Genomic DNA, 26,794 nt, shown 5'->3' on the forward strand with positions numbered 1-26,794 from the left:
CACGAGCAACATTTCTACGCTGCATGAACAATCTTCTAGAAGACTTAATTTATAAAGATTGTTTAGTTTATTTAGATGATATTATCATTTATTCCACTTCATTGGAAGAACACATAATGTCACTAAAAAGGTATTTGATAAGCTACGATCAGCTAATCTGAAATTGCAACTTGATAAATGCGAATTTCTGAAGAAAGAAATTTCGGAATTTTTCGGTCACATTATCACGACAGACGGTATAAAACCAAACCCTAACAAAATAAATGCAATTATTAAATTTCATATACCTAAAACCACAAAAGGAATAAAATCATTCCGTGGACTCTGCGGATTCTACCGTAAGTTCATTCCCAATTTTGCAAAAATAGCAAACACAAAGAATTATTACACCCTGGTATAGAAAAACTCACCTTTCAGTTTAAAGAACTTTACTATTACCCTGATTATCAAAAACTCATCCAAAACATCATAAACAAATGTAAAATCTGTATCATCGCTAAAACTGAACATAGAAACACAAAATTAACCCTTGAAACAACCCCAGAAACCTTTAGTCCCAGAGACAAGTATGTCATGGATTTTTACTTAATAAACAATAAACAATTCCTATCATGTATTGACATTTATTCTAAATACGCCTCCCTGATAGAAGCAAACAGTAGAGATTGGCTTGAAACTAAAAGAGCTATTTTACGCATATTCAACGCCTTTTGTGCATTGCACTTAAACTTTGGTTAGAATCAGAAGGAGTAACTCTAAATATGACAACAAGTAAAAATGAAATTTCTGACATTGAGCGATTTCAAAAAAACCGTTAATGAAAAATTAAGAATACTAACAAGCGAAAATGAACCTGAAAACCAATTCACAAAATTTGAAAAAATACTTTACGTTTACAATCAAAAAACAAAACACAACACAACTGGTCGAACCCCAGCAGACATCTTCATTTTTGCGGGAACCCCTGCCTATAACACTCAACAAAATAAAGTAAACAAAATTGACAAACTTAATGAAAATATACACGACTTGACACAAACAAAGAATCCCCTCTAGTTAGATCAAAAACGAATAACCCATTCAAAAAGATAGGAAATTTAAGACAAATAGATTATAAACACTTCGAAGAAACCAATAGAGGTAGAAAGATAATACACCATAAAAGAAAAAGAAAATTAATAAAAGTAAATATAAAAACGATAATTCCAGGCCTACTCCCGAGCATGATACTCATGTTATGTCTCGTATCTACAATTAACACACAATACCTAGAAGTAACCCCTATCCAGGCCAAAAACGGCTACCTAATCTTTCACGATTATCAATAAACCACGAATATCATTATAAAAAAAACAGAAAATACTTCTGAAGAACTTATTAAAAGCAAACTCAATATTTTAATAACTCACCACATATACAGTACCTAGTAGAAAAATTAATTAATTAACGGCATACGAATTGTAAAACGTAGTAAACGCGGTCTTGTTAATTTTATGGGAACAATTTACAAATACTTATACGGTACTTTAAATCAAGAAGATAAAGATGAATTACAACAACAAATAGCTGACATCTCTAAAAATAATGTATAACCAGGGACTCGAATTGACTAATCATTTAAATAATAACTTTGAAGGAGAACAGATGATAAATTTAATAATTTTCAACTTACAACAATTTACTGAATACATTGAAGACATAGAGCTTGGTTTGCAACTGACACGCTTAGGCATCTTTAATCCAAAACTTTTAAAACACGATTTATTAATCCACGTCAATTCTGAAAAACTTCTTTATGTTAAAACTTCAGCTTGGCTTAAATCTGATACCAACGAAATTCTGATAATATCCCACATTCCAAGAAAAATAAAATAATACGCAATCCAGACGGAAAAAGTAACATACTAACCAAAACCATACATGACAAATATTTTTCACACAATAATCAAATTTAAACGGCAATTTATTAAAGCTCGATTGTAAATAAATGTTTACCTGGTATACTAAACCAGGTCCCAACACAATGTAGATACAGTAAAACACATTCTGATTTTGAAATAAAATATTTAGAACCAAATATAATCACAACTTGGAACCTTCCTAAGATTATCCTAAACCAAAACTGTATCAATAGAGAAACTATAATAGAAGTCAATAACATGATAAAATCATTCAATTATTCTGTCCAATTAGAAGAAGTATTAAAAACCAATACAATGTTAGACTATACTCAAACTATCTATGTAAACAATAATGTAACAAAACTTGAACCACTCGAATACATTCAGGCAAAAGAAATAATCAAACAACACAATCAGACGAATAATATCTTTCAAATAACAATACTTACAACACTAATAATAATAATTATTATTGTAATATTGTACTTTATCTATAAATTAAAAAAATAAAATTTAAAAATCAAACCCTAAAAAATGAAAATATTATAAGTCCTGAAACAGACAATACCGGACCCCCCAATCCCACTGTACTGTACCCTAAACTAAACGCCTGAGGACAGGCTTTATTCTTAAGGAAGTAACATATCCATTCTACACCCACAACTCCCCAACCACACACACTGTTGTAAACAATCACACACACACATTAACGTCTAAGTACGAAATGTAATCATAGATCGAGAGCCCTTCGATTAAGCTTAGCTGTCATTTAGGCACAAGCAAAGTGCAAAAATCCTAATTCCAAAGTCTAGACTCTGTGGCAAAACAACGTCCACGTCCACTAAATATTCGATCACTTGGCGAGACAACGTCCACGTCCCCTAAATATCCAATCACTTGGCGAGCCAACTGAAATAACAGAAACTTCCGCCCACACAATCGTCTCAGGATTCTCCAATCACTCCTATTTTTCGGGAGCTCCTCTCTTAACGGGAGAACAGACACCTCTCTTTTCGGGAGAATAGACGTTGATAACTTTATTCTCTTAAGCTTCGCTCTTAAGCAATCCCAATCTGCTTATATAAACCCAAACATGTCCCCATACACTAGTTCAGTTCAGTTCTGAGTACGTTATCAATCGCGATAACCCTGCTAAGCCCACTTCAACTTCGAAATCCATTATGTTCTTTTTTTATAAAACTTTCGGTCCGAATTCGTCAATATATACTTTATGGAGTTTGAAACGCTTCCTTCTGCCTGTTGTATAATTTTCAACGAATCTAGTATCCCATTTTACTATACGAGTAACGGGTATAAAAACAAAACCAAAGAAATTAAATTACTATATAATTTAATAGATTTCTCAAAACAACGTTTTAGTTCTCTGGGATCTTTACAAAAGGAAGAAAATAAATCTTTTAAAAAATTGGTAAATGCCACTGTTAAGGAAGGCTGTCTAGTTTGTAAAATGGCTGGGCACGCCATTTGGCCCTAGGTCTTGGCATCTGGGCAGGTGAATCGTTACTTTGGAGGCGCGTGTGATTATTCACTTTTATAAGTAGACAATTGATTTGAATGCGCTGCATATTTAGCCTTCTGCTGAACAATTTCAGTTCTTACAACTGGAATCCGTAGGTCCTGGTGGATGTTCGCGTTACGGATATACCAAGGCGCACCAATTATTGTTCGCACGATTTTTGATTGTGCTCGTTATATTATTTCAATGTTGCTGTTGCATTCAATGCCCCACAGTTCACATCCATATCTCTATATTGGTTTTAGAACTGTGTTGAATAACAGCACCTTGTAGTCCAAGTGGAGAGCGTGTGTTGATAAGCCAGTGAAACTACTTTCAGCTTGAAATGCGTTTTCTTGGCTTTAATGTAAGCCAAGTTAATCTTCTGTCTACATGAACTCCGAAGTAAATGGCTAAATCATTTCGTAGAATTTGGACGTTATTTAGAGTTAATGGGGGACAGCTGCGCCTATTAAATGTGACTGTTTGCATTTCTGCTCGTTGATTACAATACGCCAGTTAGCCAGCCAATTCTCCGCAACAGTTAGGTGACCAGCCATGTGCGCTGATGCTTACAGAGGGCATTTCGATCGGCAGAGAATTGCGGTGTCATCAGCAAAAGTTTATAGTGTTGTTCGATCACTTGTACGAATTTTAGCTGTGTATAGGAGATACAGTGTCGGACCTAGAACGTTACCCTGATGAGCTCCTGCTTCGATGACATGGTCCTCGGAGGTATTCGCATTGCACCTTACAGCTAATTTTCTTTTGAAAAGATAAGATTCAAGAAGCTTGTGTGTATTTGGAGGATGGAGTTGTTTTTATTTTATACATAAGGCCCTCCAACTACACTCGATCGAATGCTTGGGCGACGTCGAGGAATACGGCTGTGCAATATTCCATCTGCTCAAAAGAAATTCTGATTTCTGTTGTTATTCTGTTCACTTGTTCCATGATTTTGACGGAATCCAAATTGATGCGATGGAACTGTATTACGAGTTTGCAGGTGTGCTTTTGTTTTGTATTCGAATAATGAGTAATTTTTCAAAGAGCTTAGAGTTGCATGAAAGAAGACTTATTGTAGGATGATGGCTGCGTTCTATCTGTTCCTTGCTTTGGAATTATAATTATGGTGGATTTTTTCCATTGGTTGGAAAAATAATTGTTTTGCGCTATGGCATTGAACAATGTACTGATATATCGTACAGCACAATTTTTGGTAGCTTCATAATCATTTTTGGAGATATTAGGTCATGCTTTTTTGGATTCAATTGTTCTTTGATAACTTTTTTCGTTTTTCTAGCACTAAGTTCTCGATTGCCTGCTATTTTGCGCATATTCTACGATATGGGTAAACCCATAGAAATAAAAGCCGACAAAGATTCCGCCTTCATGTACAATGCACTTAAACTTTTATTAGAATCAGGAGGAGTAACTCTAAATATAACAACAAGTGAAAATGGAGTTTCTGACGTTGAGGGATTTCATAAAAGCGTTTAAGAAAAATTAAGAATAATAACAAGCGAACATGAACCTGAAAACCAATTCACAAAACAAAACACAACACACTGGTCGAACCCCAGCAGAAATCTTCATTTTTGCTGGAACCCCTGCCTATGACACTCAACAAAAGTAAGTAAAGGAAATTGACAAACTAAATGAAACGACACGACTTTAACTTCAAAGAATCCCCTCTAGTTAGATCAAAAACGACTACCCCATTCAAAAAGACAGGAGATTTAAGACAAATAGATGATAAACATTTTGAAGAAACAAATAGTGGTAGAAAAATAATACACTATAAGTCTAAGTTTAAAAAGAAAAAAAAATTAATAAAAGTAAATATAATAACGATAGTTCCACTCCAGAGCATGATACTCATGTTATGCCTCCTATCGACACACAATACCTAGAAGGAACCCCTGTCTAGGCCAAAAACGGCTACCTAATCTTTCAAACAGGATCAATAGATTTACCGATAAACCACGAATATCATTATTTATCTATTAACTTAACTAAAACAGAAAATACTTCTGAAGAACTTATTAAAAGCAAACTCAATATTTTAATAACTCACCACATATACAGTACCTAGTAGAAAAATTAATTAATTAACGGCATACGAATTGTAAAACGTAGTAAACGCGGTCTTGTTAATTTTATGGGAACAATTTACAAATACTTATACGGTACTTTAAATCAAGAAGATAAAGATGAATTACAACAACAAATAGCTGACATCTCTAAAAATAATGTATAACCAGGGACTCGAATTGACTAATCATTTAAATAATAACTTTGAAGGAGAACAGATGATAAATTTAATAATTTTCAACTTACAACAATTTACTGAATACATTGAAGACATAGAGCTTGGTTTGCAACTGACACGCTTAGGCATCTTTAATCCAAAACTTTTAAAACACGATTTATTAATCCACGTCAATTCTGAAAAACTTCTTTATGTTAAAACTTCAGCTTGGCTTAAATCTGATACCAACGAAATTCTGATAATATCCCACATTCCAAGAAAAATAAAATAATACGCAATCCAGACGGAAAAAGTAACATACTAACCAAAACCATACATGACAAATATTTTTCACACAATAATCAAATTTAAACGGCAATTTATTAAAGCTCGATTGTAAATAAATGTTTACCTGGTATACTAAACCAGGTCCCAACACAATGTAGATACAGTAAAACACATTCTGATTTTGAAATAAAATATTTAGAACCAAATATAATCACAACTTGGAACCTTCCTAAGATTATCCTAAACCAAAACTGTATCAATAGAGAAACTATAATAGAAGTCAATAACATGATAAAATCATTCAATTATTCTGTCCAATTAGAAGAAGTATTAAAAACCAATACAATGTTAGACTATACTCAAACTATCTATGTAAACAATAATGTAACAAAACTTGAACCACTCGAATACATTCAGGCAAAAGAAATAATCAAACAACACAATCAGACGAATAATATCTTTCAAATAACAATACTTACAACACTAATAATAATAATTATTATTGTAATATTGTACTTTATCTATAAATTAAAAAAATAAAATTTAAAAATCAAACCCTAAAAAATGAAAATATTATAAGTCCTGAAACAGACAATACCGGACCCCCCAATCCCACTGTACTGTACCCTAAACTAAACGCCTGAGGACAGGCTTTATTCTTAAGGAAGTAACATATCCATTCTACACCCACAACTCCCCAACCACACACACTGTTGTAAACAATCACACACACACATTAACGTCTAAGTACGAAATGTAATCATAGATCGAGAGCCCTTCGATTAAGCTTAGCTGTCATTTAGGCACAAGCAAAGTGCAAAAATCCTAATTCCAAAGTCTAGACTCTGTGGCAAAACAACGTCCACGTCCACTAAATATTCGATCACTTGGCGAGACAACGTCCACGTCCCCTAAATATCCAATCACTTGGCGAGCCAACTGAAATAACAGAAACTTCCGCCCACACAATCGTCTCAGGATTCTCCAATCACTCCTATTTTTCGGGAGCTCCTCTCTTAACGGGAGAACAGACACCTCTCTTTTCGGGAGAATAGACGTTGATAACTTTATTCTCTTAAGCTTCGCTCTTAAGCAATCCCAATCTGCTTATATAAACCCAAACATGTCCCCATACACTAGTTCAGTTCAGTTCTGAGTACGTTATCAATCGCGATAACCCTGCTAAGCCCACTTCAACTTCGAAATCCATTATGTTCTTTTTTTATAAAACTTTCGGTCCGAATTCGTCAATATATACTTTATGGAGTTTGAAACGCTTCCTTCTGCCTGTTGTATAATTTTCAACGAATCTAGTATCCCATTTTACTATACGAGTAACGGGTATAAAAACAAAACCAAAGAAATTAAATTACTATATAATTTAATAGATTTCTCAAAACAACGTTTTAGTTCTCTGGGATCTTTACAAAAGGAAGAAAATAAATCTTTTAAAAAATTGGTAAATGCCACTGTTAAGGAAGGCTGTCTAGTTTGTAAAATGGCTGGGCACGCCATTTGGCCCTAGGTCTTGGCATCTGGGCAGGTGAATCGTTACTTTGGAGGCGCGTGTGATTATTCACTTTTATAAGTAGACAATTGATTTGAATGCGCTGCATATTTAGCCTTCTGCTGAACAATTTCAGTTCTTACAACTGGAATCCGTAGGTCCTGGTGGATGTTCGCGTTACGGATATACCAAGGCGCACCAATTATTGTTCGCACGATTTTTGATTGTGCTCGTTATATTATTTCAATGTTGCTGTTGCATTCAATGCCCCACAGTTCACATCCATATCTCTATATTGGTTTTAGAACTGTGTTGAATAACAGCACCTTGTAGTCCAAGTGGAGAGCGTGTGTTGATAAGCCAGTGAAACTACTTTCAGCTTGAAATGCGTTTTCTTGGCTTTAATGTAAGCCAAGTTAATCTTCTGTCTACATGAACTCCGAAGTAAATGGCTAAATCATTTCGTAGAATTTGGACGTTATTTAGAGTTAATGGGGGACAGCTGCGCCTATTAAATGTGACTGGACGTTATTTAGAGTTAATGTGGGACAGCTACACCTATTAAAAGTGACTGGACGTTATTTAGCGTTAATGGGGGACAGCTACGCCTATTAAATGTGACTGTTTGCATTTCTGCTCGTTGATTACAATACGCCAGTTAGCCAGCCAATTCTCCGCAACAGTTAGGTGACCAGCCATGTGCGCTGATGCTTACAGAGGGCATTTCGATCGGCAGAGAATTGCGGTGTCATCAGCAAAAGTTTATAGTGTTGTTCGATCACTTGTACGAATTTTAGCTGTGTATAGGACCTAGAACGTTACCCTGATGAGCTCCTGCTTCGATGACATGGTCCTCGGAGGTATTCGCATTGCACCTTACAGCTAATTTTCTTTTGAAAAGATAAGATTCAAGAAGCTTGTGTGTATTTGGAGGATGGAGTTGTTTTTATTTTATACATAAGGCCCTCCAACTACACTCGATCGAATGCTTGGGCGACGTCGAGGAATACGGCTGTGCAATATTCCATCTGCTCAAAAGAAATTCTGATTTCTGTTGTTATTCTGTTCACTTGTTCCATGATTTTGACGGAATCCAAATTGATGCGATGGAACTGTATTACGAGTTTGCAGGTGTGCTTTTGTTTTGTATTCGAATAATGAGTAATTTTTCAAAGAGCTTAGAGTTGCATGAAAGAAGACTTATTGTAGGATGATGGCTGCGTTCTATCTGTTCCTGGCTTTGGAATTATAATTATGGTGGATTTTTTCCTTTGGTTGGAAAAATAATTGTTTTGCGCTATGGCATTGAACAATGTACTGATATATCGTACAGCACAATTTGGTAGCTTCATAATCATTTTTGGAGATATTAGGTCATGGCCAGGTAATTTTTTTTTGGATTAAGTTGTTCTTTGATAACTTTTTCAATTTCGTTCGGAGGAAAATTCAGTGGATCAGTCTATCGGGACGCGACTTCTTAAATGACATCCATATGCAAAAAGGGCATTCTCAGAATTGGAGGCAGAATAGGAAACTCGCAGGCAACTCAGATGTCAAACATCCTATCTTCCTGCCAAAGTCACATCGCACCACAAAAATTATTCTAGAGCGAACACTGGGCAAACCTACATCCACGAGTATCTGCACTGTTTGTCATTGTACTGCACAAATCTTTTGGCGCCCGCAGTGTAATAATAAATGCAATCGGCAACGCGTACATACAGCACATCAATTCATGGCTGATCACAGAGGCATTGCTACCCTCAGAATGTGATTACACTGACCATTTATGCTAAAGCAACGAACAGAACTTAACACTCGAAGATCAAAGGGATGTCTGACTGGTCAAATCAGCCATACATCTGAATCTCAGCACAGAAACATTCTTAAGATGTGATGTCTTTGTCGTTTTATGGCACTTCGAGGGAAATGCTCTTCAGCGACAATAGCACACACATTTTTTGGGTGCACAAGCGCGTTTCATATGAAATGCATTATCTTTACGCGTCGTAGCAATATAAACATATTCATCCCCATATTCAACACATTGGGGAAGAAAATGAAAGTTACTATACACTCAGTCAAACTGCATCCTCGTCGTGTCGTAAAAAAGACGACCTTAACCTTTGAACATATGCACACTCCTTTGGCTCAGATAGGCGCAGTGGTTAATTCTCGACCGTTACCATACCTGTCTCCAGTGTTCCAGAAGGAGATCAAAGCACGCGTAGTTGAAACTTAGACTGGACCCAGATGGACTCGTAAGCGTTCATAAGGCTAAAGACAGCAACTGGAGAGATAACTCGTTCGATAACGAAATAAATTGATGGAGGGCAAGGGATCCTTTTTCGCTAAAGACATTAATGAATAAGATCAAGAATTGAGCGTGCTTGCGACAAAAGAATATAGGAGCTAGTATACAAAATCGTAGGAAGCAAATTAATATATTCGGAAGAAGACAGTTCTAGAAGCGAAGCAGCATTTGAATCAGGATATACTAGATTCGTTCGTTGTAACAGGTTAAACAATCGTTTATAAGTCGCATCGCTGCACTAGCTGCAAGGTTATATGCATATTTTATATGCTGCCTTTGACTATCTAAGTGCAAACCCAATATGAGAATCAAAACAATGTAAAAAATTGTTAGAAGGGTTATGCTGTTGACCGTTAAATGGGCTTTTTCAGCGTGTAAAGGTAGGAGTATTGTTCTGATCTCGGTTGTTATTCTGTTCACTTGTTCAATTGTTTCATGATTTTGACGGAATCCAAATTTATGCGATGGAAATATGTTACGAGTTTCCAGGTGTGCTTGTATTCGAATGATGAGTAATTTTTCAAAGAGCTTAGGGATGCATGATAGAAGACTTATTGGTCTGTACGATAATGGCTGCGTTCTATCCTTTCCTGGCTTGGGAATCATAATTATGGTGGATTTTTTCCATTGGTTGGGAAAATAATTGTTTTGCGCTATGGCATTGAACAATGTACTGATATATCGTACAGCACAATTTTTGGTAGCTTCATAATCATTTTTGGAGATATTAGGTCATGCTTTTTTGGATTCAATTGTTCTTTGATAACTTTTTTCGTTTTTCTAGCACTAAGTTCTCGATTGCCTGCCTGTTTGCCTGTTCGTAGTCCCATATCTTAAGTGTTGCTTATAAGTCATTTGAGGTGGTGCAGCACTAGCACTGGATGAAGACATGCTGGCATACCAGATCGAGGGCATGGAGTCCATAATTGGACACGCGGAGACCATGGTGACAGCGCTCATGGATAGGCTCAGAGCAATGTGTGATGCGGTGATGCCGAGAAAAAGGAACACGAAACGAAAGCCCACTGTCTACTGGTGGAGTGACTCATTGCACCAGCTTCGGACGGAATGCATCAAGGCGAGGAGGCAAGCGCAGCGATGTAGAGGGCAACCGCACCACTCCCAGTGCATTGAGGTATGTAAAGCGAAGCGAACTGAGCTTAAGAACGGCATATCAGCAGCAAAGGCAAATGCATTTAAGGACCTGATTGATAGCGTAGACGACGACCCCTGGGTTCTCGCCTACAAAGTCGTAAGGAAAAAACTCAATTCCGCTGGTGCAGGATCTCAGGACCCAGCCGCCATGGCCAACATCGTGTCGGAACTATTTCCAAGCCAACACTCGTTATGGCAACCCGCTGTTGACCCCCCGCCTCTGACTTCCCGTGCATCCCGTCATGCGAAGTCGTCGAAGCAGCAAAGAGGATCAGACCGAACAAAGCTCCCGGCATTGATGGTATCCTGGGCGTGATCGTCAAAGCAGCCGCCACCGCAAGACCGGAGGTCTTTAGGGATACATTCTAACAGTGTCTGCTGGACGGAGTCTTCCCCAAGCGCTGGAAAAAGATCAAGCTGGTCCTTCTGCCGAAAGGCAAGGGGCCCGCAAATGCTCCACGCAGTTACCTACCGTTGTGTCTGTTGGACATTGTTGGCAAGCTCTTTGGGCGCATACTGTACGCGCGCATTGAGCTAATCACTGAAAGTCCTACAGGCCTTCAGGGCCAACAGTATGGCTTCCGAAAGGGGAAAAGTACGCTCGACGCTCTCAAAGCCGTAACAGACGCTGCCAGGAAAGCACTCGACGGTAACCGATGGTTAGGCGGCAGTAAGAAGTACTGTGCCATCATCACCCTAGACGTCAAGAACGCATTCAATACAGCGAGATGGCCCAATATCCTCGGCGCAATGCGCAACTTGGGCATTCCCGACTACATACGTGGCGTAATTGGCAACTACTTCAGGGACCGTGTGTTATGGTACGTAACAGAAGATGGTCCAAGAAGCCACCAAGTCTCTGCAGGTGTTCCCCAAGGGTCGGTACTAGGACCGATCTTGTGGAACATTATGTATGATGGAATACTGAGCATAAGCAAGCCCAGAGGTGTGGAGCTGCACTGCTTCGCCGACGACGTTGCGGTAACAGCGGTCGCCAAGACAATACCTGAGCTCCAGGACAAAAGTAACGTGGAAATCACGGCGGTCATAGAATGGCTCGAGAAAGTCGGACTTAAAATAGCTGCGCATAAGACCGAAGTAGTCCTGCTGAGCAGCAGAAAGTCCGTTGAGTGCATGCGTGTGGAAGTCAAAGGAGTTGAAATCGCCTCAGCAGAAACGTTGAAATACCTTGGTGTTCTAATAGACCGAAGGCTCTCGTTCAAGGCTCACGCAAGGTATGCCTGCAAAAAAGCGGAAATGACAGCAGCAGCCTTGGCGAGAATCATGCCCAACGTGGGAGGACCCAGACTGCCGGCTAGGAGACTGTTAGTGGCGGTTTCAAAGGCAACGCTGCTTTACGCTGCGCCTATCTGGAGCTGCGTTTCCACCAAAAAACCTATCTAGATAGTGCTCGCGCAATATCACGGACAATGGCTCTCAGGCTAATCAGAGGCTTTAGAACCATATCGGACGACGCAGCGCACGCTCTGTCAGGCATTACACCCATTGACCTGGACATAAGGGCACAAAACGGTGGACTACCACATGACCCAGTTCCTCACGGACCATGGCTGTTTTCGAGGGTACCTATTTAGGTTCCGCCACGTGGTAACAGCCCAGTGCCTTTATTGCACAGACGCAGTGGAAACCGCAGCGCACATTTTACTGCACTGCTCCAGGTTCGCCGAGGAGAGGGCGCAACTCGTGGCGCTCGCTGCCCGAGAGGCTTGGTTGCTGCTATGATGGCGGACAAAATCGTTTGGGATGGGGCTCACGTGATCATCGTCACCATGATGAAGCGTGTCCGTAAGGACGAGATGGCCAATCGGAACTATAGATAAGGAGTACTCCCGTATGTTGGCGGGGCAAGAACTCTACGACTGTACGCTCAGTTGGTCGTAAAAAGGCGCTGCTGTGCACCGCAAAAGAAGATGGAGTGCAACTTGGCATCACATCCTGCTCACCGATGAAATACCTTGACTGGCAGTCCCGGTGAGCTGGTGAGCTTGGCAAGGACAGGAGAGAGAGCGGAGGTTTTTGTTTAGTACGTAGGCATAATCCCTCAGCTGAGGGTTATGAATCGTGCATGCCATCCAAGGATGTTAGATGGTATCTTTGGAAGATTTCATTTTCCTGCCGTATATAATACAAAAAAAAAAAAAAAAAAGCACTAGCAGCTTTTGTTATAATCGACTCAAAAGCTTTTACAGAACTTTCAATATCTGAATTTGTGTCCAGCATAGGATTGAGTTCGAGTGTGTGCTGACGTATTTTGTTATACTTCGACTAGTTTGTAGCTGATGCTGTAAGATGACGCGGCTTTCTTTAATTTCTGGCTGCCGAAAAGTGTTGAGGAGTTTGGCTGAGTGGTCAGATGAGAGATCTTCAAGTGTTACAGTGTTAAGCAGCACTAAAGGACTTTTTCTTACGATCGCAAAATCAATCAGATCTGGTAGTTTTCGGGGGTCTGTAGGCCAGTATGTGCGTTTCCCAGTTCAACCCATTTGTTGGATTGATAGTTTCAGTATATAGCTGTGTACCTTTGGGATTTACTAAACGAAATCCCCAGTGTGTATGTTTGGCGTTGTAGTCGCCCGCAGCAAAAAAATTATCCCCAAGGTGCAAAAGAATTCCATAAATTGATTCTAATTCTAGTAATTGAGAAACGGTGCGGACAGTAGATGGCGGCCAGAGTTATATTACCGCTACTAAAATAGACCACCACAGATGTAGCTTGTAGGTAGTTTTCTCAAAACGATCAAGGAAGTTATGTTGAATGCTACTACTGACTACCGGTTCCTTCATATGCTTTTCCATCGGGGTGATTAGGGGCGTAGAACACGTAGCCATTTATTTGAAAATTGTATTTGCTGGTTAGATGAATCTCTGAGAGCAACATAATATCAACTTCTTTATCTTTCAAGAACCTAGCGAGATCAAGTTTGTGGCGGGAGACGCCATTCGCATTTCATAAACATATACGAAGGGAGGACATTTTTTTTATTTTGAATGTTGAGATGCAAGATGTACTAAGGCACGCGTGAGATCCTGCATTGTTCCTCTCATAAACGACATAAATTCCGTCATCCTTGCTTGGAATGATAACATAATTTTTTCGATGGCACTTGTGGGTTGTTGCAGGTTGTCTGGCTCGGCTCGAGGTTGCAGCGCTTTTAAGAACTCTGTTGTGGACGCAGGACCTTCCGTTCCCGATTTCAGGGCACTAGCAAATGAAACATCCGGTATGGTGCTTACTGGAGGAAGGGATGACATTTTGGCGTTGAAGAAGAAAATGTCAGGAAACGATTGGTAGGGTACCATACATTTTTGGGTATTATAAGTACTACGAACCGAAGCAATTCGTTTGTTCATGCGACTTTTAAGATCTTTGTAGACAGGGCATCCCCGGTAATTAGCTGTGTTGTTTTCATCACATTTTTTTGAATTCGGATCAAGTTTATTAGCCGGGCAAGTGCCAGATTCGTGCAGATCCCCGCAAGCGACGCAAACGGAAGGAAGGGTACAATATGTCTTGGTGTGGCCATATTCTTGGCAGTTGGAGCATTGTACTGGATCATTAAGCTTATGTGGTTATTTTACAGTAGTTTTACGGTGTAATGAGAATTGGAGATTGTAAATTGGGTACACTTCATTTCTCCTTAGTGTTTGGCTAGATGGGTCTAGTTCGACCTTGAAGAGCGGTTGGGGCTTCTTATCTTTATAATAATAACTGACTTAACGTTAAAGACATTTTCGTGAATGCATTCGCAACTTCATTGGTTGTGACATCAGGATCAATGCCTTTTAATACCACTTGCAGCCGTTTACTGCTTTTGAGTTGGTACGTGTGATATTTTTTGCCGTTTACGTTTAAAAACTTCGAAACCGCATGAAACTGGTCTTCAGTTTTAACATAAAGCTTAGTTTCTTGGATTGCTCTTTGATCCACGTAAATCGGTAATTGTAGCTTGCAATGCAAAAGCCGGTCGTTGACTAAATCGTTTGAGTTGAAGAGACTGCTGCGGTTGTTGTTGTTGCCGATGCGATTGCAGTTGTGAGATGTGAGTACAATGGTTAACGGAGTTTGTGTGTAATTTGTTGTTGGTGCGGCATTGGGGAAACGCACTCTTCGCTCCAAGATTTTGGAACTGTGCTTGGCAACGAGGACTTTAGCGTTTCCGTAGAAACGAACGAGAAGTACGCGTTGTTTTTGATTGAAGAGAGCTGATGCAGGTCTTGTTCACGTTGACGTTGCTCACGAATTTCGTTTTGCATTTTAATTTCACTGATTTTGTGATTTATTTATTAATTGACTATACATGAAACACGTCTGCACTCGCCGAATGCCTAATGAATGCACCGAATGCACTCTTCTTTCAAAAAGTGTCAAATGGCGTAAATGGCCATTTGTAGTATCGGCCGACATAGAAAAAATGCACCGGCAATGATACGGATGATCAACAATATTTGCACATTTTGTGGACAGATGCTCCAAATAATAAATTAATAGAATATAAGTTTACAACTGTTACCTACGGTACAGCATCGGCACCCTATCTAACGACAAGAGTGCTTGCTGAAATTTAAAATCAATGAAAAAATTTATCGATAAAAGGATTAATTAAACATGATTTTTATATGGATGATGACTGGTGCTAATTCTAGACAAGAATCCCGAGAACACGTTGAACAAATAACCTTTGAATTAAAAAAGGCGGGTTTCAACCTTCGAGAATGGATTTCCAATGTCTCAGAAATAGTGGAAGAATTGGAAAGTACAGAAGAAAATAAAAATTGGAGATCCGAGAAAATGAATCAATCAAAACTTTGGGGCGATTAAAGATAATTTTAAATTCAATTTTAATTGTAATCCCTGTACAATTGAATAATACAGACAATAATATTCGACAGCGAACTGACGAGATAAGAAAAGTTAAGGAGATCGAGTGGAGACATGTTAAGTCAGAAGAGAACCCTGCAGACATAGCATTTAGGGGTGTAACGCCAGAAGAAAAAATTACTAGAATGTAGAATTTTGTGGAAGAGACCTCTATGGTTAGCCAAGCCGAAAGAATACTGGCCAAAAGAAGTTCATTTATAATATTCAGAATTATTGGATATATCTTAAGATTTATTAAAATAAAATAAAAAAAAACAAATATTTTTCTACATACCTTACAGTAAATGAACTAAAGGTAGCAAGTGCATTAATAACAAGAAAACAGCAGGAAATTTAATTGATACAAAAATATTAGGATTAAACCCATTTTTAGATTAAGACGGGCTGTTTAGCTATTGAGCTTTTTCAATAGCTGTTGCAAATAATAAATAGCCGAATAAAGTTTGTTTAGTTTTACGATACTGTTTATTTCGCGAATTGTTTACACCAGCTAGGGCCGACAAAGAGCTATATCGAATGCACTAGTTTAGTGTCTTCCGACAGACGAGAAGGTGGTAATTGGCGGGACAGACAGTCGAAATGCAGCGCTCAAGCTTAACGTAGGTAGATAACGAAAAAGAACAAGGAATGAGCGCCGTACAGATAAATGCGTGCGAGAACAGCATTTTGCAATGTGGGCATCGCAACTGCTACCACTGACTAATTCGGCTTACAATATTAAAAAGTATGAGATTAGTCTACTGCACAGTTTTGGCGGCTGCATGACCCAACATCCTCCCCCCGTTGGAGGCTTGGCTTCCAACAGAGTCCTCAAGGGGAAGCAGACACAGCTTGTTCACTGCCCGCCTTATTACTTCAGACGCGGTCCTCAATTCTGCAACTTGAGCGACGCCGTCTCTGCTAGGAATCAACTGCATGACTCTCGCCAAAAGCCATCTCATTGGGGGTAGATTCTCGTCCTAAACAAGAACGACGTTGTCCACGGCTACGCCAGGCTTTGGGGTGCGCCACTTGGAGCGCTGCTGGAGCAACGTCAAGTACTCTTCCTTCCATCGCGACTAAAACATTTGTTGAAGAAAGGAGATGCGCTGCCAAGAGTCAAGCCGATTATAGTTTAGGCCCGTTATATCTGGCTCGTCAAACGACGAAGGCGGACCACCATTGATAAAATGCGACGGAGTGAGGACGTCAAGATCGGCAGGGTTCTCTGAAATGGGAACTAAAGGTCTGGAGTTAATAACTGCCGAGATGTGGCACACCAGCGTCCTCAGCTCGTCGAAGGTCAGAACCGCCGTACCCACAGCGCGGTAGAAATGATGTTTGGCCGTTTTCACCGCTGCTTCCCAAAGTCCACCGAAATGGGGCGACCGTGGAGGGATGAACCGCCAGTCAATCGTCTCCGAAAGGCAACAATTTTGAACGGAGCCTTGATGCTCGCTGCTGAGAAATAACCTTCGAAGTTCCAGAAGTTTATTTTTGGCGCCGACAAAGTTGGTGGCGTTGTCTGACCAAATTTGCTTCGTCTTCCGCCGGGTGCATATGAACCTCTTGAGTCCGCACAGAAACGCAACTATCGAGAGATCCTTGATCAGCTCCAGGTGCACTGCCTTGGTTGCAAAGCATATAAATACGCAGACGTAACATTTAACCGCGGGCTTGTTGCGAGTATCCGACTTGTGAAAGAAGGGTCCACAGAAGTCTATACCAGCAACATCAAAAGCGTGAGATCCTTCCAAGCGCTCCTTGGGAAGGTCCGCCATTATGTGCTCTATCAGCCGCGGCTTAATCCGAAAACATCTTATGCACCTGTTCACGGCCTTGGTAACCGTCTTCCTCCCCCCAATAGGCCGATATTGGGATCGAATTGCACCCAGAAGAGCTCGAGGTCCGGCATGAAGATTGCTTTCAAGTCCAAAGTCCAATGACGAATTCCGAAGGCGACCGCCTACTCTAAGAAGTCCAAATTGATCCAGGATCGGCGAGAGCAAGAATATGGGACTAGACGAGGAAACTCTTCCCAGCGTTTTTAGGGACTGCAGGTCCTCCCATAACTGCGCGCGCTGCACCAACCGCAGCATCATATGGGTACCCTCTTGAATGTGTGCGACGGTGAGCCCAGGGTGACGAATTCCATTACAAAATTTGTAAATGTATGCAAACACTCGTTGCAGTGAGGGGTAAGAATTTGCAAATTTGGAGCTAGCAATTACATCCACGTACGGCGACTTTACGATGAACACACTTCGACGAAGCTCAAGCACCGGTTTGTCAGGACAAACAGCTGTTGGCCAATCTCTTTCAGGCTCCGTAAGATAGGCGGGTGAGTGACGATTCGCTAAGCTCAGACGGCAGGGATCCTCTGGATAAGATGTCAGCCGGATTTAACGCTGTTGGAACATAACGCCAAGCCGTGACATCTGTCAGCTCCCGAATGGCAACTGGGTGTGAGCGAAATCGAATTAGGATGTGAAATAGCTTGGGCTGGATAACCGGGCTAGCCATTAACACATCGTTAAGCGAGTAAGCAGTGGAAGTGGCAGCTGATCCGTCAAAGACAACGCGAAGCTTGGTGGTAGTGCTATCCTCCTTCATGACGCAGTGATGTGGTAAAAAAATATCGGGACGAGCTGACCTCGGAGGCAGGCACAGGCGACATATGTTCCGGATCACGATATTCCTTCATGAACGCCGAATATTTAACCCTCAAGCCAGGGTGCTTTATAAGCTTCCTTTCCAGCGACAAGAATCTCCGCAAAGCCTGAGGATAGGAATTTCCTAAAGACTCCAAATGGAGTTTTAGCGGCAACCGTACCGAGTAATCGCCAGCTGGCAGTCGGGTGTAATTTATAACAAAGTGGGCCTCGCAATCTAACTCCTCCTTAGTGGCTTGAACTATTGGGCCGGGACACTTTTCTACCTCCCAAGAGCGCTGCAGAAGTTAATCAAGTTCAACATCAATGCTGTTTTCCTTGGCTGAAGAAGGAACGCGTGAAGCTATTAAGGCGCTACCGCAAGGGCGCGCGCAGCCTCCAGACACAACCCAGCCCAGACGAGTTTTTTGAAGCAGGGGCAGTCCGGGCAACAACCTTATCTGACCTACGCACAGCAGTTCATAAAACAAGCTAGCTCCTATTAACAGGTCAACACGCTGAGCTATATGAAATTCCGGGTCGGCGAGCTGCAGGTTTTCTGGAATCTTCCAGTCCCCAATGTCCACATTAAAACTTGTCTGGCGATCCGTGATATTGGGAGCGATAACTGCTGTTATGCTCGTTGAGAAATCCGAAGTGACCGACCGAAACAGTCGCGAAATTGGAATCCCCGATTCCAGTGACGGAGCCGGACGACCTTGACCTCTTAAGTTGCAGTTGATTTGCAAACCGAGAGGTGACCAAGTGCAGTTGAGAGCCAGAATCTAACAAGGCCCTGCAGGGAACGAACAGTCCCGACCGATTCTGCACTAGAACGGTTGCAATGGCTAGCAGCACAAGGTCACTACCGAGATCCTGGGCAATTAGAGTAGAAGAAGTCGAAAGAGGGGCAGAAGGCTCAGTGTGGGAGCTTGAAGACACCGGAACATGTGGCTGCGAGGAAGGCGGACCACCTAGATGGAGCAGCGTATGATGCCTGATTCCACAGGTGCGTTAGCGGCTCGAGCTGCATTGCCGTAGCTGATGACCTGCCTTTAGGCAATTTAGGCAAAGTGATAGTCTGTTTGCCTCGCGCAGACGATCTACTGGCGCTAAGTCTGTAAATTGCGGGCAATAATATATGTCATGCTCTGCACTATGGCAAAGCATGCAACCAAGAGAATTTTGGGTGGTAGCAACTAGCGTCGAACGATTTCTGCCCACCTGAACGCCTGGCGCATAGGTTGCCATGGCGCAATCCGCGGCCTCCATAGTCCTACATCGCTGCTCCAGGAATGCAGCCATCGATTTCCACGACGGAAAAAGGTTGGCAAAGATCGGATCCTCCAAGCTCTCCTCCCACTTAGCTTGGCTCGCCGCACCCAGCTTTTGCAGCAGCACTTGCACTAAGATGCAGCCAGCGATTTGCTCAGTGGTGCCCAAACCCTTCAACGCACGAATGTGAGCGTTAAACTTGTCCGACAATTCCCGAAGCGATGCCACTGAACCATTCCGTACTACCTTTAAACCCAGAATCTCGGTGATGTGCGCCTGAAAAACGAGACGCCGATTATCAAACCTTTTTTGAAACAACTCTAAAGCCGCTTCGTAATTGCTGTTTGAAATATCCAATGATCGGATAGTTTCCAGCGCTGAATCCCTCAAACATGACCGCAGATGTTAAAATTTCTCAATGTTGGAGAGGTCCGGATGGCTGTCGATTATGCTCGTGAACACGGAGTAAAAATCCGCCCAGTTTGGGTAGCCTCCGCCAAACTTTGCACTTTTGCAAAGTGCTCCAGCCTCACCCTAAGAGTGGGTTCATCGTATCCGCTTAGCGTCTCATTAGACAGCGACGTTTGTAGCCTCTGCAACCTGCTGAACAGCGCATTGGCTTTGCGCTTTAAAAAGGTCACCCTGTTTTTTTTTCACCTTCAGCGGGCATGGCAACAAATCGCCTTTAATTCGGTTCAGCGAGAAGATGAGCATAAAATAAATGCCGAAAATGCAAGCGGAGTTAATGCACGTAACGATATATGTAGCAATGTATGTATATATATATATATATATATATAATGCTAGCTCGCTTAAAAACAGCCACTATAACCAAAATCACCACTCACTTGTCCAACCGATTGCGATTTATATTTATTTATAAAAGGGATAAGTGCATTAATTAATGCATGCAAATTAACACGATCACGTCAGGGTCACCAATGTTTAGCTATTGAGCTTTTTCAATAGCTGTTGCGAATAATAAATAGCCGAAGAAAGTTTGTTTAGTTTTACGATACTGTTTATTTCGCGAATTGTTTACACCAGCTAGGGCCGACAAAGAGCTATATCGAATGCACTAGTTTAGTGTCTTCCGACAGACGAGAAGGTGGTAATTGGCGGGACAGACAGTCGAAATGCAGCGCTCAAGCTTAACGTAGGTAGATAACGAAAAAGAACAAGGAATGAGCGCCGTACAGATAAATGCGTGCGAGAACAGCATTTTGCAATGTGGGCATCGCAACTGCTACCACTGACTAATTCGGCTTACAATATTAAAAAGTATGAGATTAGTCTACTGCACAGTTTTGGCGGCTGCATGACTCAACACGGGCATTAATTCTAGATAAGTGTAATTTAACTTCGTTAATAATCAAAAGTGCACATGGGGAAACATAAATTTGGATATTCAGATTAAGGAATAGCTTAAAGTAGTACCTAAAAGAGACAGACAAATTACGGCAGAACAAAATATGGGAAATTTATCAAGGCTTACATAGATTACTTTGAAGCATACTGGAGTCTAGTCCAGTATGTGCTCAAAAAATCGTGGTCAGAAATCGTATAAAGATTATATTGCAGTATTTGTATGTGTTGGTTCACGCAGCCGCCAGCAATTCCTAATATTGCTATTTATTTATTTGATGCCGACGACTTTGGAGACACAATTAAGCATCACCTCAACTGCATCACCTCTTTCCTTATTTAAGCTCCCCTCTCTCGCGAGCTCTTTCTCTTGTACTATCGCACCTACAATTGGTTCTGCTAATCGCCCTGCTGATTCGCTTTCGTATCATTGTACATCAATTCTCGTTCGCTAAACTCAATAAAACATATCATTCAAAATCGCAAAATAAACCTCTTTCTTTAATTGCTAAAAACAGATAGTTAAAAAGCTTATAAGCTCAACAGTATGCATGGCCACAAAGGCTATCCATTTAGAAGTTGTAAGTGATTTGACTTCTGATACCTTTTTAGCTAGCTGCACAGAGGAGATTCTTTTCCAGAATGAAATGAAACAAATTTTGTGGGCGCCGCCAAGAAATTGTATGAGAATTAAAAAAAAAAACTCAAAGAAAACAATAAAATTATTCCTATTTTAGCATTTGGGAAGCTGGAGTAAAATCTGTAAAATATTAGTTTTAACAACAGGTCACTTTCTGATAGGCAGGCCTACTATACCGACGAGAGATGGAAACTAATTTAGAAAATGAAATGGGAGTTTTGGATTTAATGGTCGAATGATTATTTAAACACTCTTTTACGAAGAAAAAATTGAGAATAGGTATGCAAAAATTGTATTGTACATAAAGATAGATCACTTTAAAGGTCTACAAAGGTTTGCCCCTTAACTGGAATTGAGACTGAAGATAGCAAATTACGTATTTCTTTTAAAAAGGCAAGAGTTACTCGAAATAGCCCTGGAATTCATAGGCGTAGAGTAATGGCTAATATGTTATTCCTAATGCTGATTTGCCAAAGCATCGAATGCAACTTTACCTACACAAGGAAAACATGTCTAATAGTGTATTATAAAATGGATCCATATTTCGACATGATTAGAAAGGGAAGGCTTCTAAATTAAAAGATGAGATCGGTGCGCGATAAACTTCATGGTTTTGAAAATGAATGTAATACTGTTCTTGACAACACTTAACGACAAATTGCACATCCGAAAGAATATAATAAACTTGTTATGACTAAAGATAGGGAAAAATTTAAGCGTTTATAGGGGTTGCTCATCTTGGCTGATTGCAGTGTTGGATCCTTTGAAGTTTGTGATGCGATGAGTTGAGCATTGAGAATATACGTTGCTGCTAATTTAAGGCCGGATTCCTAATGCGTCTATTTTAAAACCCAAGAACTCAAAAGATAGTTTACCAACTATAGTTTTGCGAAACGTAATAAAACTTCCTTTTATGCCGCATGAGTGGCAAACAGACTCAAAATGAGTGCACTGTTTCCTCAAATTTTGACCGCCACAAACGGCGCACGCATGTCGGTTAATACCGCGGCGGTATTTTTGGGAACGGTTTGTTGATATTTCATGTAAGCAATCCAATTCGTCTGATTTCCTCATCGCCGCAGCACTTGTCTCACTGCCGATGGTTTGATCCAAGACCCTCTGTAGGCGGCGCGTCGGCTAGCGTTAGGATCCCATCCTCGTCGCTAATATTAAATACGCCAAGCTTTAATATTAACTGGTGGTTTATTATACGAACTAGTTACAAGATGATAAAAAAATATTTTAGGCTGCTGGATGCGCGGTGGGTTAGTCGCCTGGCGCGCTGAGTACTCGACTGCCAATATTCTATCGTTAATCAAATGTTGATCTAACAATGCCGTGTGTTAACAGCTGTTACTAATTTGGGCGTGCTACTTTGAAGATACACAAGTATTTACAAAAACGACAAATTCTTAAAGTTCTGGTGGTCGCAGATGTTATGATCATGCGCCCCACCCTACCTAGGATGCCCCAAGGATTTTTTTGCACATCGCCCTTTATCAACAGACGACTTGGACAGCTCTATCAATTATTGATTATTTTTTTTCATTATACCCGTTACTCGTAGAGTAAAAGGGTATACTAGATTCGTTAAGAAGTATGTAACAGGCAGAAAAAAGAGTTTCCGACTATAAAAAGTATATACATATATTCTTGATCAGGATCAATGGCCGAGTCGATCTCAGGAAATATAAAAGCTAAAAGGTTAAGATTCAGCATACAGATTCTAGAGACAAAGGCGCAGCGCAAGTATGTTGACCCATGTTGCCATGACCACTCTGACGACTGCCACAACTGCAACAATCACATCTTCAACCATTTTCAACATTTTTTCATAATTTTCAGATTTTTATCGATTTGCCAAAAAACTTTTTGTACGCCCACTACTCTAACGCCCTAAAACCTCCCAAAACTTTTGGATATGTTTTTCATAATTTTTTTAGTCGTGTAAATTTATATCGGTTTGCCATAAACCTTTAAGCCATGCCCACTTTAACGCCCTAAAACCGCGCAAAACTGCCAATCCCACGTTTTTTTAATGTTTTCTCATTTTATTCTCATTCTCTTTCCCCAATATCTATCGTATCCCAAAAAAAAAAAAAAAAAAAATCGCGTTCGCATTCACACTAGCTGAGTAACGGGTATCTGATAGTCGGGGAACTCGACTATAGAATTCTCTCATGTTTGATATTAATCATTAGCCCATACTCTCTGAGCACCTAAGAACTCTTAAGAACTAGATGTTTCCTACAGTTTCTTCTTTTATTTCTGCAGGGATTATTATGTCGTCAACCAGCACTTCTGTGCTGGTTAGATCCCTGAAGATATCGTGTAGGGGCTTTTAGAAACTGAAATTGTCTATTGGGTGCCTGTCTTCCTCTTTTTCGATGTGAAATATTTCCTTCTCTTCCCGACGATAACACCTTCTTTGAGCCATTGATCGGTTTGTTTGCCTATAATGAAACGTTAGGTGTATCGGCATAACGACGTTCAGAATTATTAACGCGTGCCAAAAAGTTGTATAGTATATCGATAGAAATTGTGAAATATTGAGATGAACCAGACCGATTCCAGACACATAGATGCAGCGCAAGTTCTGGCCAAGTCTACTCTAACGCCCACAAGCCGCCAACAACTGCCGCGCCCACACTCAGTAACGGGTATCTGATAGTCGGGGAACTCGATTATAGCATTCTATTTTGTTATTCCCCAATATCTATCGATATCCTAGAAAAATTATCACATTTTTGTAGCTGAGTAACAGGTATTTGATAGTCGGGAACTGGAATGTCTCTTAGGACAATAATTCTATTTCTTTTGTATACTATTTGACGATTTTTTTTAACAGGGTCAGCGATTTTCATTTCCTCATCCTTCCCTATCGTTGGGATATCTAAACTTTAGCTATATAACATATATAACTGAAAATTAAAATAACGATTTTTTTTGTTTTGTACATATAAGCAACCAATATTCCCCTCCGTCTGTCGGTATAAGCACGGTGATCTTGAGAATATAAGATAGCAAGTTAAGATTAAACATGAAGAGACGTAAATGTATCAAAAATTTCCATTGCCACTCACTCCACGCTGACAAGCCGCCCAAAACTTTAATAAGTTTTTAAAATTTTGGGGTAAATTTGATAAACTTCTGTTTTACGGGTTTTGTGGTTGGTAAAAATATCTCAAAATATAAAATTAATGTATTTAAAGAATTTTTAAACATACCATAGTTAATGTCATTTTGTCAATTTCTAGCTTATCCTTTGTTTTATGCTGTCGAAATGGAGAATGACCTTTAAGCAATTTATATAACATGCATCCGAAGCTAAACCAATCTGCGCACGAATCGTATGATGTTCCTTTAGATAGCACCTCTGGAGCCATGTATCCATGAGTTCCCACTGAAGCATGCGGTTTCTTTTTTGAGAAGTCGCAAGCCAATCCCAAATCAGAAATTCGTATGTGTCCGTTTTCATCGAGCAGTATGTTGGCGGGTTTTAAGTCTCGGTACACAATGCAACGTTTATGCATGTGTTCCAATCCCAAAATCACCTAATATTTAAAAGGGGTTGAGATGGAATATACTATTTATTGGTATTTCTTACCTCCGCTGCATAAAATTTCATTTCATCCTCACTGAAAATACCATGTTGAGATAAATGGTAATGTAGATCACCACCATTCATTAGATCTAATATAAAACATAGCTTATCCGGCGTATGAAAGGCATACGTCATACACACTATGAACGGACAATCAATCTATGAAAATTTTTAAATTACTGAAGCACAATACTATATAGGAACTTAAATAATCTTACTCCAGTACTGACTGCTTGCAGCATATTTCTTTCATTAAGAGCTAGCATTTCTCCTTGTTTCATTTTAATCCGTTTTTTGTCCAAGCATTTCATAGCATACATTTTTCCAGTGTCAGCTTTTCGGCATCCATATACTTCTCCGAAACCCCCCCGTCCAATTATTCTATGAACGCTGAAATCGTTCATAGTTAGCTGAAATATATCAAACGGAAATTGCGAATTAATATCTAAATAAAGGAACACATGTACATTAAATAAAAAAACATAGAGCGTAAAATCTAACAAGAGAGAATGCTATAGTCGAGTTCCTCGACTATCAGATACCCGTTACTTAGCTATTGTGAATGCGATCGAGAAATGTCATAATTTTTCTGGGATGGATATAGATAGATTTTGGGGAATGAAATGATGCACGATATAAAAATTGTTCAAAAGTGTGGGCGTGAACGGCTTGCCGGCTTTAGGCGATTAGAGTGGGCGTGGCAATCAATTTTTTGGCAAATGTATAGTGTAGTATATACGAACATAATAACAATAATAATAACAATAATAATTATAATATGAATCATAATAATAAGTCGACTAATAAGTAAACTTAGGACCACCCTAATTCCTTAGGGTCACCCTAGTAGATCTTTAGATACACCCTAATACTAAATATGCGAATTCAGCATGTACGCCTTTAGGGGTCGCACTCGACTCCCATTGGTTATCGAGTATGAACTTCATACATACATATTGCAGAATTTGCTAGTGTCAGCACTTGGCTGTCACAAGAGATCTGCCTGTAGACCACACTAAGATCAGTTATAATCAGGAAGAGATCTGGAATGTACACTCGCTTAATAAAAACCAAATAAAGATAAAATGACCAACTGCGTTTTGAGACTTTATTAACTACATCAGAAGTACTGGAATTCTAATTAACTACATGGCGACCGTGACAAAGGATCGTTATAAGTTGTAGCAGAAGCTAAAGGAAACCGCTTGTGATAATTTTCAACTTCGATGCTCATCCACCAAGACGGCGGCAATGATGAAGAAAAAAGCGATCTGAGTGAGTAGAGTGTCAGTGTGATGGGAAAAAACAGGGGCGGAGTTCGACATAATATAAAAAAGAGAATAGCGCACATAAAGTGGCTATTATATACGAACACTCCACCACCCCAATGGTCGAAAGCTCAAAAACTACAAGCTGAGCTAGACCACTGTGTCGAATATCTCAAGAAA

General features: G+C 40.1%; 1 protein-coding gene across 3 annotated transcripts in view, besides 2 other annotated features; it reads right to left on the minus strand.

Moving 5' to 3' along the window:
• Positions 1-26,794, minus strand: part of Gprk1 (G protein-coupled receptor kinase 1) — a 148,766-nt gene that overhangs the window by 31,105 nt on the left and 90,867 nt on the right. For all 3 annotated transcript variants that reach the window (NM_001299206.1, NM_001169580.2, NM_001042973.3), the window contains 3 exons: positions 25,565-25,756; positions 25,350-25,505; positions 24,970-25,296 (listed from right to left, as the gene is read on the minus strand). In NM_001299206.1, the coding sequence (NP_001286135.1) occupies positions 24,970-25,296; positions 25,350-25,505; positions 25,565-25,756 (675 nt within the window). The remainder of the gene's footprint in view (positions 1-24,969; positions 25,297-25,349; positions 25,506-25,564; positions 25,757-26,794) is intronic.
• Positions 16,218-21,066: a mobile genetic element.
• Positions 26,074-26,794: part of a mobile genetic element that runs on past the window's edge.

The sequence above is a fragment of the Drosophila melanogaster genome, chromosome 2R, assembly GCF_000001215.4.
Source record: "Drosophila melanogaster chromosome 2R".
In the NCBI taxonomy this organism is placed as follows: Eukaryota; Metazoa; Arthropoda; class Insecta; order Diptera; family Drosophilidae; genus Drosophila; species Drosophila melanogaster.